Here is a 19,475-nt window from a genome sequence, read left to right as displayed (position 1 = left end):
GTGATCGATTATGTGGGGTGGGGGTTCCCTCCCCAATATTTCATTCAAGTTGACCCCCCTGCTATTCAGTCAGGGAGTTAAAGGTATAAGTGGCAATATTGGCACATGGGGAAAATTCCAACATTGGGGCAATATCTGAAAATGGCAGATATTTTTGTGGCATTTCTATGATTTTATACATTGTGACTTGCCGTTATTTTTATTGATTACAGTATAGTAATTCTTCATTGTATTTTTTAAGTGTGAACTGTTTATTATTTGCTATTTAATTTTACTGTTTACTATTATATTCTAATGGATTATTGAATATTGCTTTATTTAAGTCATTTATTTTAAAGTTATTATGACCTTTTTGTATTGGGTTGGATTGTTATTAGTTGCGTGAACTTTGCTGCCTATCTTCTTGTTTCTCCAGCTTGAAAAGTGCCTCGTGCATAGTAATGTAGAAAGGCAGAATACAAATTAAAAGTGAAATGAAAATAATAATAATAATAAAAAAATGCATTTTGTTTTGTGTGGCTCTTCTGCTGAACTTAAGCCAGGAGTCAGCAAACTTTTTCATCAGGGGACCGGTCCACTGTCCCTCAGACCTTGTGGAGGGCCGGACTATATTTTGAAAAATTTAAATAGCCTGCAAGCCGGTCCCGCAGCTGCCTCCGGACCTGGAGGAGGAACACACTCTGCACATGCTCAGGAGCACGTCTTGGCAGCGCCCCCTCACCAGCGTTGTTGATGAGCAGCAGCCGTAGTTTGCCGACCCGACTCAAGCTGTTCTGGTTCACTGGGAATCATTTTACCTTTGACAATCATGTCAACACCTTTATCTGTTCTTGTAATTGCATATATTCTATGGTTGTGGCAAACCCACCTCTGACCTTCTGGTGAAGGGAAAGAAATCTTATACAGTAAATAAAACTGAAATAAATAATAATAACATAATAATAATTTATTATTTATACCCTGCCCATCTGGCTGGGCTTCCCCAGCCACTCTGGGCGGCTTCCAACAAAATATTAAAATACCGTAATACATCAAACATTAAAAGCGTCCCTAAACAAGGCTGCCTTCAGATGTCTTCTAAAAGTCTGGTAGTTATTTTTCTCTTTGACATCTGGTGGGAGGGCGTTCCACAGGGCAGGTGCCACTACCAAGAAGGCCCTCTGCCTGGTTCCCTGTAACTTGGCTTCTGACGGTGAAGGAACTGCCAGAAGGCCCTCGGTGCTGGACCTCAGTGTCCGGGCAGAACGATGGGGGTGGAGACGCTCCTTCAGGTATACTGGACCAAGGCCGTTTAAGGCTTTAAAGGTCAGCACCAACACTTTAAATTGTGCTCAGAAACATACCGGGAGCCAATGTAGGTCTTTCAAGACTGGTGTTATATGGTCTCGGCGGCCGCTCCCAGTCACCAGTCTAGCTGCTGCATTCTGGATTAATTGCAGTTTCTGGGTCACCTTCAAAGGTAGCCCCACATAGAGTGCATTGTAGTAGTCCAAGTGGGAGATAACCAGAGCATGCGCCACTCTGGCTAGACAGTCCGCGGGCAGGTAGGGTCTCAGCCTGCGTACCAGGTGGAGCTGATAAACAGCTGCCCTGGATGCAGAATTGACCTGTGCCTCCATAGACAGCTGTGAGTCCAAAATGACTCCCAGGCTGCGCACCTGGCCCTTCAGGGGTCTGTTGTTCCCTTCTGCACCTTCCAGCAGATCTAAGGTCTGAAATGTGCATTCAGTGGCTTCAAGTTACAAGAAAGGAGATTCCAACGAAACATCAGGAATAACTTTCTGGTAGCAAGAGTTGTTCCAATTGTGGAATGGTCTCCCTCTGGAGATTGTGGACTGTCCTTCCTTGGTGGCTTCTAAGCAGAGGTTGGGTGGCCATCTGTCATGGATGCTTTAGCTGAGATTCCTGCATTGCAGGGGGTTGGACTCAATGATCCTTGGGTCCCTTCCAGCTCTAAGATTCTATGATTCTATATGCCAGAGTAACCTGGAAGAGTTCGCCCAACAACCTAATGTTCCCATATCAAGCCCAACCACCCAATAGTGTTTAGGTGACTAAGGGGACTCTCCCCTGACCACAGAAGCCAACTTACTTTTCAAGAGCTGCTGCAACACAAGTGTAAAAGGGATCTTTTGTCAAGAATCTTCTTGAATTGTTGTTCCCATAAATGAAGAAGAGGCTGTACAGTGGTACTTCAGGTTAAGAACTTAATTTGTTCCGGAGGTCCGTTCTTAACCTGAAACTGTTCTTGACCCGAGGTACCACTTTAATGGGGCCTCCTGCTGCCGCCGTGCCGCCGGTGCACGATTTCTGTTCTCATCCTGAAGCAAAGTTCTTAACCCGAGGTACTATTTCTGGGTTAGCGGAGTCTGTAACCTGAAGCGTCTGTAACCTGAAGCGTCTGTAACCCGAGGTACCTCTTTACTAGCTCTTCGTACCACTGGACTACATGCCTATGGCTCAAATTCACAGGTATCTTTTTGCTGCAGTATGGGAAGTAGAAGATATAACACAGGGGGGAAATCAACTAACCACCGCTGCTTTGTAAATCAATTTATTTACAGTCCTATTGTTATGTACTGAGTTGAATAGGATCCAAATTGCAGCAGTCTGATTGGTCCTAGAACAATAGGATCCAGAATGCAGCAGTCTGATTGGTCCTAGAACAATAGGATCCAGAATGCAGCAGTCTGATTGGTCCGCAGGAGCCACCCAATCCAACTCCAGGTGGAAGTGAATCCGCAACCTGATTGGCCTACAGGAGAATCCCAGAATTCGCCAATCATGTGGGGCCCATTGTGTAAATAATGTATATAAGGCAGACATTTCGGGGGAACTTCCATTCCTCACTACTATGAGCTGAATAAAGAGCATGAAATCCACTCTTGACTCCGAGTATATTTCACCTATCATCAAAGAACAATCATTTTATTCCAAGAGCGACGATAAAAAACAACCCATTAACTTTTCAGTCCTGTCTGAAGGCTTAAGATTTCAAACATTAAAATATTTAAACTTCATTTTCTGATTACCAGAACCAGGGCATTACTATATGCAGTGCTAGCATCTAATAGGCAGAGCACCTTCAACAGGCTCCCTTAGCCTACAAAGATTTTGTGTGTGCAAAATGAGAATTATATTGTGCAGTCTCTAACTTTCTCAAGTGCCGTGTGCAAAGCAGCAGGGTTTGGGGGGCAGCGGGCCTTTTGTAGGGAGCCCAGCAAATGCTCAAGCCCAGGCACCCCCAACCTTCGGCCCTCCAGATGTTTCGGACTACAATTCCCATCATCCCTGACCACTGGCCCAGTTAGCTAGGGATCATGGGAGTTGTAGGTCAAAACATCTGGAGGACCGCAGGTTGGGGATGCCTGCTCAAGCCCATCATTCTCTGGAATTGGCCACAGCTGCGCATACTCTGCCACAATTTGATGTGCTTCCCTCCTGCTGTTCTTTTGTGGAAATCAAGGCATCATCAGTAGGGTTACCAGGTACTCTGCCATCCCAGGCACGGACCAGACTCAGACATGCTTAATTTCCTCAAGGTTCCTGCATCATCTTCCTTCAAAGCATCATCTACTGGAAATCATATTCAGATGATTATGCTTCACCCTTAGTTGCATTCCTGTATAGCTGGGATTATTTCAAGTTCTATGCAGTCAGCCACATTTAGTGCATTTCCACTGAGGTCTGTTGTTCTTTGTAAAAGAACAGGATGGCAATTTCCCCCCATTAATGTACTGAACTGCTTGTTCAGGGGAGCAGAAATCTCAGTGTGGGTTCTAGGGGAAGTAAAGGGAAGTCCTCTTTCTGCATATAACTGTTAGTTCTCCTTCTGCCCATACCTGCTGCATTTTGGAGAAGCCTTGCTCCTTTTCTCTTGCATTCTCTTGCAATCTGCTTCTGCACAAACTGTACAAAACTGTTCCAAACACCAGGACATTCTTTTCCTTGTTCAGTCATCCTAAGCTCATGGAAAACAACATGACCTGCTCTTCATGCCTAGCTGACCACATCTACAGAACTTGATTGTTATATTGTTTCATGTTATGATCCATCATTAGTAATTGTTTGTGCCATATTAATCTCTAGTTACAATTTAATTAGGAGGCTTCATGCCTGTCTAGTTCTAGCTTCGATTCCCAGCCTTTAATCCATCGATGATAAATGATCACATGTAATCCCCACCTCTCACATGTAATTCCCGCCTTAGTACTTATGTTAACCAATCAGCAACAAGTTTCTTTGTGTATCAACCAATCAGCCACAGGCCCACCTGTGGCAATGTTTGTAATATTCAATAAAGGAGGCTCCCAGGGCCCGCCCTGACAGACGCCTCATGTTACACCTGCCTCTCTCGTCTCCTGTGATTTTTCATTCCTACAGGGAAGCCCATTTTTCCAAATCCCTCCATGATCTGCATGGAGACAAAAAAAAAAGGGAAACTAAAATTAGCGTATGTTGACATGCACCTTTAACAAACTGCAATAAATAATAATAATAATAATAATAATAATAATAATAATAGTTATTATTTATTACTTATACCCTACCCATCTTGACTGGGTTGCATAAGCCATTCTAGGCAGCTTCAAACATAATAAAAATACAGCAAAATGTCAAACAGTGAAAACTTCCCGATAGGGGACAATTCTCAAAACCAGCACAATCAGGTATCCCAAAAGGACTGGAGTAAATTTACACGATATCTAAAAGATAATTGTAAGCAATTAACATCACTAGCAGGGTTATCTGAAGACTTGTAAGGAGAAGTTTTCTACCCTTCTATATTTATTTAAATTTTGAGCCATTTTGTAACGAGTGTAATTAGAATTCAAAAACGTACAAAATGCAATGATATAATAGTTAATTTTGAAAGCCCTGAGGCGGGAGTGGAGGAAGTCGATAGGCTCTAAAGAGCCAGGGAGGTAAAGTGGATAATGATGATGGGAATGTATATTGTTAAATGGAAAGTAAATAAAAACTATATATAAATATAAAAAAAGATAGAGGGCAATTCTGTAATGAGATGCACCTAGTTGTGGCTGCAAGTTAGATGTCAGGAACTGCAAGTAGGAACGTCAGAGAATTCCGAGGAAAACAGAAACGGGAACAGAAATTGCTGATGTTCGCTTACACATAGAAAATAAATCAATCCAGCAAATGCAATTGGTGTTCCTGTTGCATTCAGACCACAAATGATATGCAGTTGATCATGGAAAACCCGCATTGGTTTTCCTTCGCATTTAAATTTATGGAGTGGGATAACATAATAGGGACGCGGGTGGCGCTGTGGGTTAAACCAGAGCCTAGGACTTGCCGATCAGAAGGTCGGCGGTTCGAATCCCCGCGACGGGGTGAGCTCCCGTTGCTCGGTCCCTGCTCCTGCCAACCTAGCAGTTCGAAAGCAGGTCAAAGTGCAAGTAGATAAATAGGTACCACTCCGGCGGGAAGGTAAATGCCGTTTCCGTGCACTGCTCTGGTTCACCAGAAGTGGCTTAGTCATGCTGGCCACATGACCCGGAAGCTGTACGCTTGCTCCCTCGGCCAATAAAGCGAGATGAGTGCCGCAACCCCAGAGTCGGCCACAACTGGACCTAATGGCCAGGGGTCCCTTTACCTTTACCACATAATGCCAACGTGAGTTATGTAATTAATTACGCAGACTATGTAAAACTACACGACGTATGTCATTTCACCACAAGTGGAGAGCAAGACAAATATCAAGACAAATGGCAGAAGGCGATTTGCAGCAGAATGAAAACAGTACTGCACATTCGGAATACACGTTCAGACAATGAATGATGCCTCCTTACATCCCTAATGACAAGCCAGAGCTACTGGGTATTTGGATGGCAATCCCAAAGGCAATTTGCATAAAATATGGTAACTTACTCATTTTCATTCCAAGTTTCTGATGCATGTCGTATACTTGCTGGGGGCTGCAGCACTCATTACAGTGGTATAAACTGTGAGCCTGACAAAGGATATGAAAGGAACTGAGTCATGTTGTACCTAAGATTCTAACTCAAACATTAACTTGAATAAAAGAGAGGTCAGATTTAGAGGAGCCCTTTTATTGCTCTGGGTTCCAGGTTTATTAGAAGCCTCTTTATCCCACTTTTCAGTCCAAAACAGGCTCCCTTCCCCACAAAAAAAGACTTACAAATGTCGGTGTTAAGACCAGCTTAAGACACGACACACAAGGAAAGAGGATGGGGTTGGAGGAGAGGGAGAAGGAAACCCAGGCGTTATTTCTTTAATTACGGAATTCTTGGAAATCTGCAAAGCTCAGCTGGGAGAGCATGAGATTCGTAGGGACTGGACTAGATGACTCGCGAGATCCCTTCCAATTCTATGATTCTATGAAATGCCAACTTACTTGTTTAAGACTGGCTGTACGGATAGCACCTGGAAAACAACAAAATGGAAAGTGTCCATTTACGAAAAAGCATTTCTGAATGGCTGAAATGTCTAAGCGCCAGTACACAAAAATACAGCATAAAAAGGGGGGAAAAACACACAGTATGATAAAAACAGTACTATAGAAACAGACAGAAACTTAATCCTAGTAATAATAGGGTCCAATCTTCTGGGTCAGGGAAAGCCTTAATAAGACGTCTGAAGCAACTGATGGATGATGCTTCATGTATTATTATTATTAAATTTATTTATTTATACCCTGCCTTTCTTCCCGACAAGACTCAGGGCAGAGGAAAGTCCATTCTGGAGTGCAGAAATTGAGGCTTTTTTGTACAGGTGCCCACAGAGGCCATCACTGGCATCTTCAGACCTTCCCCCTCATTGAATTTAGGCTTGAAAGCAGCACAATATTATAGCCAATACAATCTGTTGTAGTGTGTGCTTAGTTGCGTGTGCGTCACCCACAACAGGTTTGCTTGTTTGCAAATTTGGCAACCCTCGAGAAATCCCACCAGAAAACTATTGTAGCATAAAGGCACCAGTAAAAGGCTTTATTGTTTTTGGTTTTTTTAAACGGGCATGATGTAAAATGGAAAACTTACTTTGTAGAGAGAATCGAGATTAATATTTTTCTGTCCGGTGGCATTCATCGCCTTCATGGCATGGGTTCTGCAGAGTAAAAATTAAATTTTAGTGAATGAATCAAAACTGGGAAGAATCGCGGTGCAGAAGACTATTTCATACTGGAGGTCGGAGGTGTGGGGGGTTTCGCCCCATATGGGATTCTGTTTGTGCATGTAAAAATTACCAGAACAGAAAGCTGAGCAACATGTAGTCTTTTTTTCTGAGCTCAGTCTCAGTTGTTGTGTACCACATGCTCTCGACTCTTGCTTGTCACGGCTAAGAGGATGGATGGTGGCTAATGGATTGAGGTTGAATCCTGACAAGACAGAAGTACTGTTTTGGGGGGAAAGGAGGCGGGCGGGTGTGGAGGACTCCCTAGTCCTGAATGGGGTAACTGTGCCCCTGAAGGACCAGGTGCGCAGCCTGGGAGTCATTTTGGACTCACAGCTGTCCATAGAGGCACAGGTCAATTCTGTACCCAGGGCAGCTGTCTACCAGCTCCATCTGGTATGCAGGCTGAGATCCTATCTGCCCGCAGACTGTCTCGCCAGAGTGGTGCATGCTCTAGTTATCTCCCGCTTGGACTACTGCAATGCGCTTTATGTGGGGCTACCTTTGAAGGTGACCCGGAAACTACAACTAATCCAGAATGCGGCAGCTAGACTGGTGACGGCCACCAAGACCACATAACACCGGTCTTGAAAGACCTACATTGGCTCCCAATACGTTTCCAAGCACAATTCAAAGTGTTGGTGTTGACGTTTAAAGCCCTAAACGGCCTCGGCCCAGTATATCTGAAGGAGCGTCTCCACCCCCATCGTTCTGCCCGGACACTGAGGTCCAGCGCTGAGGGCCTTCTGGCAGTTCTCTCACTGTGAGAAGCAAAGCTACAGGGAACCAAGCAGAGGGCCTTCTCGGTAGTGGCGCCCGCCCTGTGGAACGCCCTCCCATCAGATGTCAAAGAGATAAACAACTACCTGACATTTAGAAGACATCTGAAGGCAGCCCTGTTTAGGGAAGTTTTTGATGTGTGACATTTTAATATATTTTTAATCTTTGTTGGAAGCCACCCAGAGTGGCTGGGGAAGCCCAGCCAGATGGGCGGGGTACAAATAATAAATTATTATTATTATTATTATTATTATTATTATTATTATTATTAAACAACCCAGGAAGAACCAACCAGGTGGGTCCCCCTCCATGAGAGCAGGCAGGAGTTGACGCCGAATTTCAAGACATACACCCTGAACCTTGAGGTACTGGAGAACCAAAACTTGGTGGCAGATGTCTCATTCTTGGGAAAGGCGATTGAGATAGTGGTGGTCAACCACCTTCAATTGTGCCTGGATAAAACTGAATATGGGGAACTTTGGCCCTCCAGATGTTGCTGAACTTCAACTCCCATAATCCCTAGCCGTGTTTGCTGGGGCTGATGGGAGTTGTAGTTCATCAACACCTGGAGGGCCAGAGGTTCTCCATCCCTGATCTCGACCCATTTTGGTCTGGCTCCAGGCCTGATTTCAGCACTGATTGGTGAAGGAGAGAGACAGAACTGAAAGGAACTGCATATTGCCTCCAACAGTGGAGGTATAAGAAAGCATGTATGTACTTTTGCTTTTCATTTTTCTTTAGGAGAACATCATCTTCACACAAACCTTCGATCATCAAAAGGAGGAGGGGTTGTCCAGTGATCGTAGTTTGTCTCCACCCGGTACCACCTATATAAAACACATGGTTAAAACATTTATCATTGCATTATTTTTGCACACATTATACAAATAAAGTACTTATTTTTTAAACGGGGGAAATTAGTTTCTTCCGAAAGATTTTCAGATCTGTAACATGGATAGGAAAAACTAGACGCACCCTGATTTTATGCACAAATGGCTGCTCATATCACGTCAAGCAAATATGGGGGAGCAATGAATGTTTATTTTGCTTCTGTGCAGAATTCTAGTTTCTTTTTTTTCTTTTTAAAAATATATCTTTATTAATTTAAAATAAATACATTTATGAAAAACAGATGTACATACAAGTAAACAAACACACAATCAAACAAACAAACAAACAAACAAATAACAGAAAAATCAAACAAACCACCACACTATAAGATATAAGATTACTATAATATCATCAGATATACTCCTGGTATTGAACACAATTATAAAATTTATAGAAAAGAAATTTAAAACTGACTTTCAATTAATCTCACTGTGCTTTGTCTATCCATTACTTTATACTGCACAGTTACATATTTCTTATATCATTTCTTTTTACCTCCCTACAAACTTATTTTTATACAATACAGGGATCAGTCTAACTCTGCCAAGATGTTTCCTTTTATTCCATCGTTTTCTAAATATTCTTTAGAGATTCTCCAATCCTTCTAGACCACGGGTGTCAAACGCAAGGCCCACGGGCCGAATCTGGCGCGCCAGACCTCGTCATGTGGCCCGTGTAGCCGCCGGCCGCCAGCCTTCACCTTTTATTCTCGCTCTTTTTTTTTTGACACAAGAAAGCCGCCTCTTTAGCGCATGCGCGGCAGCCTACAAGCCAGAGAACGTCTGCCCTCTAGCGGCGCCGGCCGTTCTACACAGGAAGCCTCCACTTGACATGCATTCTACTTGCCATTATTCTGACTATGTTTCTGCTTTCAGAGCTAGTTATTACTTACATTATTACAAAAAACAGTAATAATTGAATGCAGTGACAATAATTTATGATAATAAAGAGTGGACACATAGTCCTACAGATACAACCGGCCCTTTGAGGGTGACCAAACTGCTGATGCGGCCTCCGATGAATTTGAGTTTGACACCCCTGTTCTAGACTTTTTGTTTTGGTTGGCCGCTTACTCTTCCTGTCGCTTTTGCTAGTTTCCTAGTTTCTACACCCTCTCTATCCCCCGTCCCAGGCACAAATATCCCTTTCGGCTACTCCAAACAGCTGCGTCCTCTTGCCCTGCTCAAAAACTACCAAGGGACACTGATACTTCTTCCACCTACAAATTCACAGCTTGGTTTTTTTCCCTCCCCCACCTGCAAAACCCAGGGTTACAAAATTTCACGCTTACCCTCCGGTCAGAGGATCCAAGGGCCAAATATCGACTGGACCGCTTCTCCTTCTGGTAATGACTGCCCCCTCCCTGGGACTGGTGCCCCCAATGATGTAGTAGACGTCAGCTATAATCGGTGTCTTGGACAGCATGAGAGCAGCAGCTTCAAAGTCTTCAGCGTCGCTCAAAACCTGCAGCAAAGCAGAAAGGGAGTGGGCGTTTTGGACTGGGAGCTCCACACCATGAGGGTGCTCCTGTGCCTTTAAGGATTGCATGGAAGGCACAGTTTTTCCCATCGCACAGCTGTAGAGTTGGGAGAAGTCAAAGAAGCCCCATTTTGGGTTTGGAACTGGCAAACCTGCAAACATTTATCACACTGTGCATTACCCCCAAGGCTCCAGAAGTAACAGAGTTGCTGCTTATCCGTGTCCTGAAAACCTGAATTCCCATTTTAAGGAAGCAAGTTTCTAGTCCTTCTATTTGCAGAGCTAACCTGATAATCACCAGGCGCAGAGCTGTCACGCAAAAGCGAAAATGGCAAATGACCCTTGCTCACCTCAGGCCTCAAAACCATGTTTTTTAATTGGAACACCTACCAATTTGCAAGACATTAATTCAACAGAACATACAATGTTTGTAGTCATCTGTGCTGGGGAAAACGGACTTCTGAACGCCGTGACATCTGAAACAATTTTATTGTTGCTACACCAGGTTTATGTTCTCATCACAAAAACCTGAGTATTGTCAAAGTTTGAATATGCTCTCCCTTTTACACCCTCTGCTTTAACTCATCCTACATCAAGCCAACAAGATCCGCAAGTTGAGATGTGCCAGATTAGCCTATGGCTGACAAAATGTGCAAGGATGCTCTAGGGCAGTGTTTCCCAACCTTGGGCCTCCAGCTGTTTTTGGACTACAACTCCCATCATCCCTAGCTAGCAAGACCAGTGGTCAGGGATGGTGGGAATTGTAGTTCAAAAACAGCTGGAGGCCCAAGGTTGGGAAACACTGCTCTAGGGCAGTGGTGGCCAAACTTGGCCCTCCAGCTGTTTTTTGGACTACAACTCCCATCACCCCTAGCTAACAGGACCAGTGGTCAGGGATGATGGGAATTGTAGTCCCAAAACAGCTGGAGGGCCAAATTTGGCCACCACTGCTCTAGGGCAAGGTAGCCAATGTGGGGCTGCCCTCTGGATGTTGTCACTTTGCAATTCCCATCAGCCGCAAGGCATGGTGGGAGTTGTAGTCCAACAAATATCTGAAAGACTGCCTCCTTCCTTACAGAGCGGGCATTTCAGAAGCTCAAGGTGGTAGTGGACCAGGAGAGGGCATTCTCTGCGAAAGCCCCTAAGACTACAACTCCCATCATCCCTGACCACTGGTCCTGATAACTGGGGATAATGGAAGTTGTAGTCCAACAGCAGGTGGAAACCAAAATTTAAGCAACACTGCCTTAAGAGGAATCTGGCACCTTAATTATACAGTTTTTGTTGTACGCTGAAGACTCATGCCTGTGCATTTGACACTTGAGATGTCTATTTTTTATGGACCCACACTATTCTTGTGATGGTAATCTTTTTTAAATGCTTTTTAACGTTGTATTTCAAATTGTTGTGACCTGCCCTGGGACCTTAGGGTGAAGTGCAGGCAATGAATCAAAATAAAAGAACAATAATAATAAATTTAGAGAGCACTATCTTGGCTGCTACTGTTCCATGAAAGAATCCGAAACAAGGCAATGCAGATATCTGTCATTTTGAGTCACAGAAAAGGCAATCTGTCACATGAAGCACAGAAAATCTCTTAACAAATAAGAGTGATAAACTAAATGCATAACATTTCTGTACATGTACCACCTCTAGAACTGCTTTCCATAACAATTTACCAGTGCAATTTTGTAAGAAAAGCATGGACTAATTCAGAATTTCTGATTTTCAGAAAGTGAGCACTGAGTCTACAAAGGACAAAACTGTGGCTACTTACAGTCCTGACCAGCCAGCTGACAGGAGAATTTCGATTTATGAAAGCAGCAATGGCATTTTCCCACCACGCGCCAGAATCTATAAAAATGAAAGGGGGGGGGGGACACTCCATAAGAATCAACATTCACAAACATGAGTGATTTCCTCTTGCTGGTTTAGTGTTTAATTGCTCCCACCCCAAAAGGCCGGGATGAAGAAAAGCAATATTTAAAATACAGATTTGTGATTTAAATTATGTTTTTCTCTTTTGAATGAATGCATTCTTGATCGCATGTTTTTAACCACCGTGCTCCGGAACGGAGCAGGGGTTAGCAAAATAGATCCAAAACAATTACAAGAGGATCTGTCCTGGAGTGTCAACACAAGGGGGCTTGTGAAGAAGGCGCAGCAGAGACTGTACTTTTTGAGAATTCTAAGGAAAAACCATCTTCCGCAGAAACTGCTGCTTGCCTTCTATCACTGTGCCATTGAGAGTGTGCTCACTTATGGCTTATGTGTGTGGTACGGAAGCTGTACTACCCAGGACAGGATGGGGTTGTGCAGAGTTGTTAAGGCAGCAGAGAGCATTGTTGGCTGCCCACTCTCCACCTTAGAGCAGATTTATGCCACAAGGTGCCATAGGAAGGCACTGGACATAGTAAAAGATCCATCGCATCCTGGTCACTGTCTCTTCGAGCTCCTGCCGTCGGGACGGAGATACAGGACAATGAAGACAAGAACGAGCCGTCTTAAGAACAGCTTCTTCTCCAGAGCGATCTCGGCCCTGAATGGGAAGCCTGGACTTTGAAAGTCATCTAATCTTCCTTGCTGTACTATACTGTATTGTTTTAATTAGTGTTTTTTATGGAGCAGTCAAGTAATTTCATTGTCCCCGAGAGGGGGTAGTGACAATAAAGATATTATTATTATTATTATTATTATTATTATTATTATTATTATTATTAAAAAGCCAACAAAAGTACAATAAGACACATGATACGAACTGAACAAGACATTGGCAACTGCACATATTTTTGTAATTCATTCTGACTGTAGATTATACCCTGCCCTGTTGAGAAAGAATGAGCTTTGCTTACCTCTCTCGTCTCCAGAAACTGTAAACTTGTGTGGACTTTGTCCTGTCCATAAACCTACGTAACCGAGAAATGTCGTACCTCTGAACTTTACCTGAAAATCCGAAGACGGAGAACAGCCTGCAGTTAACTGCTTTTAATGCATAGGTAAAGGTAAACGGACCCCTGACCATTAGTTCCAGTCGTGTCCAACTCTGGGGTTGCGGCGCTCATCTCGCTTTATTGGCCGAGGGAGCCAGCATACAGCTTCCGGGTCATGCGGCCAGCATGACTAAGCTGCTTCTGGCAAACCAGAGCAGCGCACGGAAACACCGTTTACCTTCCTGCTGGAGCGGTACCTATTTATCTACTTGCACTTTTGACATGCTTTCGAACTGCTAGGTTGGCAGAAGCAGCGACCGAGTGACAGGAGCTCACCCCGTCACGGGGATTCGAACCGCCGACCTTCTGATCGGCAAGTCCTAGGCTCTGTGGTTAAACGCATAGCACATTGCCAAACAAGGTAAAGTCAGAGGTGTTGTTAAATTAAAACACAGGGTCCCACATTTAAATAAAGGCCTAATTCATAAATGTTGATATTTTCATCCCTCCCATTGCAAGAATCTCCTGATCTGTTGTTTTGAGAAAGGAGGGGGCGGAAACTGCTCTTCTACTCTTCCGCTCCTGACTGACTGCCTCGCTCTGTGTGTGGAGAGAGTCTTATCTACGTAGTGACTAAATGGCTGAGTGGGAGCTGCAAGCCAGTAGTTCTTTAGTTTGTAGTAGCAATTAGAAATAAAAGGAGTTATGCTTCACAGCTAGCTTCTGCGTTATTTATATTCTGCATGAGTCTGGTGCTCACATTGCACAGATGTGAGTCCAGCGCACTGGGACCTGTTTTCCAGGATTAGAAGGTCTCTGAAAGTGTTCCAGTCGCCTAGCCCAGTCGGGGCAGAACCAGTTATTGAGCCAGTCGCTGCACATCGGTTGAAAGGCATACTGACAATAAAATGCTTGAATAGGATTAAGGGAGAAGCTTAAAATTCAAGGCCTCTGATTTACTAACACAAAGAGAATGAGGAAATGTTCAACCAATGTTTTCTCTCTAGACTTCAAGCTAACACTCCGGCCTTTGGCCACAGCAACTGGGGCTTATGTGAATTGCAGACTAATGACACATCAGTTGTGTACACAACACACATTTAAAGCACACACACTCAAATCCTGGGAACTGTAGTCCCCCCCCCCCACAGCTATAGTTCTTGGCACCCTTTACAAACTACGGTTCCCAGAATTCTTTGGAAGGAGTCATGTGATTTAATTGTGCTGGGTGTACACAGCACAGGAGGACCCCCATCCCTGTTACAGGCAGTCAGGTGCCTAAATCCTGGCCTCCGCTGTAAAATATGATGGATGCCGTTTCAGAATCCTGGATAGGACAGATTCTGAAATGCAAAATGCACACTCGCCCTGCGTTTTCTATCCTTCTCTCGGTCATTCTTAATCACCACCAAAAGCTCTTCTTACCTGCCCATTCTTTATGAACTCCACATCAATGGTTGTCTTGCGTAAAATATCTCCAAAAGCATAATCCATATTCCGGCCATGGTATATGTTCCCATTGTTATCCTGAGCGATGATACTGGTGCAGAATCTGTGGGACAATAAAAGATCGTGGGGTGAAAAGGGACACTCCACATCTGGGATAGCTCAGTCGGTAGAGCATGACAATCTCAATCTCAGGGTAGTGGGTTCAAGTCCCAGGTTGGGCAAAAGATTCCTGCATTGCAGGGGGCGAGACTAGATGACTCTGGAAGTCCCTTCCAAATTCCTAGAATTCTATATATGGTTCTATATCCACGCAAAAAATTATGTGTTTCCCCTGATATTTCATCTAGGAAATAAGCAACACTGATCAAATGGACATCCTTCCCTTTTGGGGGGCACAGATTGCTGTGACAGCAACAGCTCTCGTGAGCACTTGAACCCCGCCCCCAGCAAGGTCTCCCCCATTCACTTAAATGGAGTAGTTTAAAGCACACCTAAATGCGTAACACTCCCCCTCCGTTGGAATGAATGGCGAAGTCTGTTTTACACAAGAACTGCGTACACCTATATCGGAGCTGTTATGATAACATATAAAAATGCTAATTGCTTAAGATGCAGTGTTGTGCAGTCACCTGGAAGTAAGCTCCCTTGAACACAGTGGGGCTTACTTCTGAGTAGCCAAGCCCAACATTGCCCCTAGTATAGCTGGGTCAATTTGCCTCGGCAAATTGCGGCTGCCGAGACCACATAACACCGGTCTTGAAAGATCTACATTGGCTCCCAGTACGTTTCCGAGCACAATTCAAAGTGTTGGTGCTGACCTTTAAAGCCCTAAACAGCCTCCATCCAGTACAGTGGTACCTCGGGTTACATACACTTCAGGTTACAGATGCTTCAGGTTACAGACGCTTCAGGTTACAGACTCTGCTAACCCAGAAATAGTGCTTCAGGTTAAGAGCTTTGCTTCAGGGTGAGAACAGAAATCGTGCTCCCGCGGCACGGCAGCAGTGGGAAGCCCCATTAGCTAAAGTGGTGCTTCAGGTTAAGAATAGTTTCAGGTTAAGAACGGACCTCCGGAACGAAATAAGTACTTAACCCGAGGTACCACTGTATATCTGAAGGAGTGCCTCCACCCCCATTGTTCAGCCCGGACACTGAGGTCCAGCGCCGAGGGCCTTCTGGCAGTTCCCTCACTGCGAGAAGCCAAGTTATAGGGAACCAGGCACAGGGCCTTCTCGGTAGTGGCACCTGCCCTGTGGAACGCCCTCCCACCAGATGTCAAAGGGAACAACAACTACCAGACTTTTAGAAGACATCTGAAGGCAGCCCTGTTTAGAGAAGCTTTTAATCTTTGATGTATTACGGCATTTTAATATTTTGTTGGAAGCCGCCCAGAGTGGCTGGGGAAGCCCAGCCAGATGGGCAGGATATAATTATTATTATTTATATTATTATTATTATTACTCTGCTCTTTTAACCGGAAAAGCTCTCAGAGCAGCTTGCAGAGAACAGTAAAAAAGAAAAAGTGAGTCCTTGCCTGCAGGCTTGCTTCCTAAAATACATGACACATAAGGAAAAAGGACTGAGGAGGGAGGAGGTTGGCTTCCCTGGAGCACGATGTGTCCCCCACCAAAGGTACTACTTATTCTAATGCAAGGAAAAGGGAGGAGGGAGGAGGGGGGAAAGCAAACCTGGGTACCAGTTATAGTTCTTATAACAAGCAGCTGGGGTGGAATAGATCAGGCAGCCTGAGGGCATGGCTGCCAAAAGTTGAAGATCAAAGGGAGATGCTTTCATCCCTGCTCAGCGCCTGAGGGCCCCAGTCCTGCCACTCACCACCTGGCCCAGGGCGGGGCCTGATGGGCTCTATAAAGGACTGCTGCTGCCACCGCCACTAGGCAGACAGGGCTCCATTTTGTTTTGTTTTTGGTTTAAATTGCTGTTATTTTCTACCTACGGTATGTCATTTTAAACTGTGATATTAATGCTGTATTCTTGGTTTTAGATTTTGATTTATGTGGAAATTGTTTCCCACTTGGTTGTGTGTTTTTTTGATGTGGTTTATTTATTGTTGATGACTTTTGTAATTATGTAAATCTTGTTATGCTGTCAGCCGCCTTGAGCATTGTTTTTTAACTGTGGAGAGGCGGCATACAAATAAAAAAGGTTGATGGTGATGCATTTAAAGTACACAGCCTCCAGCAAAGAATCTCGGGAACTACAATTTGTTAACGGTGAAAGGAAAAGTAGCTCTGTAAGGGGAAAACTTATGGTTCCCAGGATTCTTGGAGAGGGGTGTTCTTTAAATGTACGTTGTGGAGGCAGTATTTTTAAAAATAGGTAAAGGTAAAGGGACCCCTGACCATTAGGTCCAGTCGTGACCGACTCTGGGGTTGCGGCGCTCATCTTGCTTTATTGGCCGAGGGAGCCGGTGTTTGTCTGCAGACAGTTTTTCCGGGTCATGTGGCCATCATGACTATGCCGCTTCTGGTGAACCAGAGCAGCACACGGAAATGCCGTTTACCTTCCCGCCGGAGTGGTACCTATTTATCTACTTGCACTTTGACGTGCTTTTGAACTGCTAGGTGGGCAGGAGCAGGGACCGAGCAACGGGAGCTCACCCCGTCGCGGGGATTTGAACCGCCGACCTTCTGATCGGCAAGTCCTAGGCTCTGTGGTTTAACCCACAGCGCCACCTGCGTCCCTTTTTTTAAAAAAAATACTGTACAAGAAATCCCTTGCACCAATGAGCTCTACCTTACCAACATCAAGGACACTTACGCAGTAGATTCGTAGGCCAAATTGATGAGCAAGCCATCCCCAACATTTAGCCCCAGGGCTTGGCAGAGTCCCCGGATCTCGCCTGCAAACGGCTGAGGGGCAAAGGATTCTAATTCTTCCGCCAGAGGCCGGATAATCGCATGAACCCACTTGGGAACCACTTCGCTGAAAAACAAAGAAAACACAGCAATAAACCGGGGTCATTGGCTTCGGAGGGGCTGCAGTTGAGCGACAGGACAACAACCTCTGAATGCAGAACGATGGCAGTCAGGCTTTGAGACAATTGCTTTGCTTTCGAATGGAACCGCTGAGACCCAAACGGCCAAACCCACGGGAAACCAAGGAAAAAATAGCAGCTCACATTGAGAAGCAAGGTGCCTCTGAGAGAGCAAATGAGATCAATGTGTTGCACTAGACCTGGGAGACCAGGGTTCAAATTGTCACCTGGTTAGCAAAATGAAGGCTGCTTCCTCCTCCTTTTTAAGTTTTCAAACTATTTATTAAATGTCAAGTTGCATATACAGAGCTTTTATACACAGATTCTATTGGCAAAAACTCTGGCTTTATATAACGTGCTGCACCTTTAACTCAATTGAGGAGAAAAAGGCTGGGAACAGGAGGCACAATCCCGCAAAAAAAAAAATGCAGGTGTTAAAAGCTGCCTCTTCTTGTGTAATGAAAGCGTGAACCCACATATGAATTAAGATTTTATCAATGTTTCATTGTTTTTTTAATAACTGTGTTTCCCATGCTTTTAGCTTGTTTTTATCTGCAGGAAGAGCAGAAATAAGTTTATAAGAAGAGGAATAATTTATAGCCAAACAAAAAAACGAAACAGCTACGCAAACAGGCTTGGTCTTTTAGCGGCACTTGTTTTTATCAGCAGGAGGAGTAGAAAGAAGTTTATAATAAGAGGAATAATTTGCAGCGAAACAAAATAGGAAACAGCTACTCAAACAGGCTTGCAGAAAGCACTTGCAGAAAGTTGTCTGGAGATGGAAAAGATATCCATATCCGTTTAAAAATAAAATAAAAATAACAGTAATTATAATTTCGAAGCGCCGATGTGGCCACCACCAATCCCTTTTCTCCCACTCCAAGTGGGGGAAAAATCCACAGCAGTATCTCCAGTGCGGACTCACTCGATGAGCTGGTAGAAAGCAGCTCGCAGGAACTCCGGATCGAAGTGGCGCAGGACCGGTTTCCACCGCTCCTCGGGCGCGCTGTCCAAGCTGACATTGCACAGCAAGGGCGCAGCAACAGCGGCCCCGGAGATGTGGGGGGCAGCAGCGCCCCTGCACAGCAGCCTCAGCAACAGCAGGAGGCAGAAGGAGCTCCAGGCAAGCCCGGGCAGCAGTGGCAGCCGCCGCTCCATGGCTGCGACCCAAAAGCAAACAGAGAAGCTCAAGCCAGGAGCCCGGATATGGGGAGGGAACGCGGCGCGGAGGGAGGGAATGCAAACGAAAGGCGGAGCGCCGCTGTGCGCGCATCAGGGCTTCTTGCAGGGCCAAAAATAGAAACGCCCCCCCCCTTTCCTTTCACCTCCCCCTGCGATTGGTCATGTTGTTTGGATGCCTGATGATCGTCTTCCAAAGCAACTCTTCTATTCCGAAGTTAAAAAAGGAAAGCGTAATGCTGGTGGTCAACAAAAGAGGTTCAAAGGCTCTCTCAAGGCAAATATTTAAAAATGAAGTATAAATACAGTGGTACCTCGGGTTAAGTACTTAATTCATTCCGGAGGTCCGTTCTTAACCTGAAACTGTTCTTAACCTGAAGCACCACTTTAGCTAATGGGGCCTCCTGCTGCTGCCGCGCCGCCGGAGCACGATTTCTGTTCTCATCCTGAAGCCAAGTTCTTAACCTAAAGCACTATTTCTGGGTTAGCAGAGTCTGTAACCTGAAGCGTCTGTAACCCGAGGTACCACTGTACTGACAATTGGGAGTGCTCCCATTGGATAACAGAAACCTGCCCAGAAACCTGTGTCCCCACTGTGGAAGGAGGTGTAGATCCAG

The 19,475-nt window shown here is 44.8% G+C and overlaps 1 protein-coding gene across 2 annotated transcripts; it reads right to left on the bottom strand.

The window, feature by feature from the left end:
* Positions 1–2,538: 2,538 nt before the first annotated feature.
* On the bottom strand, positions 2,539–18,902 carry NAAA (N-acylethanolamine acid amidase). 2 transcript variants are annotated; one of them, XM_077933752.1, is made up of 12 exons: positions 18,605–18,902; positions 17,463–17,627; positions 14,661–14,787; positions 13,158–13,248; positions 12,083–12,159; positions 10,118–10,290; positions 8,700–8,762; positions 7,023–7,089; positions 6,380–6,408; positions 5,893–5,974; positions 4,389–4,414; positions 2,539–3,789 (listed from the first exon to the last, which is right to left on the bottom strand). In XM_077933752.1, the coding sequence occupies exons 1-10, from the start codon at positions 18,835–18,837 to the stop codon at positions 5,899–5,901; spliced, it is 1,101 nt and encodes a 366-aa protein (XP_077789878.1). In that variant the 5' UTR covers positions 18,838–18,902; the 3' UTR covers positions 2,539–3,789; positions 4,389–4,414; positions 5,893–5,898. The 2 variants fall into 2 exon arrangements, with proteins under 2 accessions (XP_077789878.1, XP_077789877.1); XM_077933751.1 differs by having other exon boundaries at positions 2,539–4,414; positions 18,605–18,901.
* Between the last annotated feature and the right edge of the window lie 573 nt (positions 18,903–19,475).

The sequence above is a fragment of the Podarcis muralis genome, chromosome 9 (genome assembly GCF_964188315.1).
Source record: "Podarcis muralis chromosome 9, rPodMur119.hap1.1, whole genome shotgun sequence".
Taxonomy (NCBI): Eukaryota; Metazoa; Chordata; class Lepidosauria; order Squamata; family Lacertidae; genus Podarcis; species Podarcis muralis.
The sequence above is the reverse complement of the archived record's forward strand: the minus strand, read 5'-3'. Positions and strand labels throughout refer to the sequence as shown.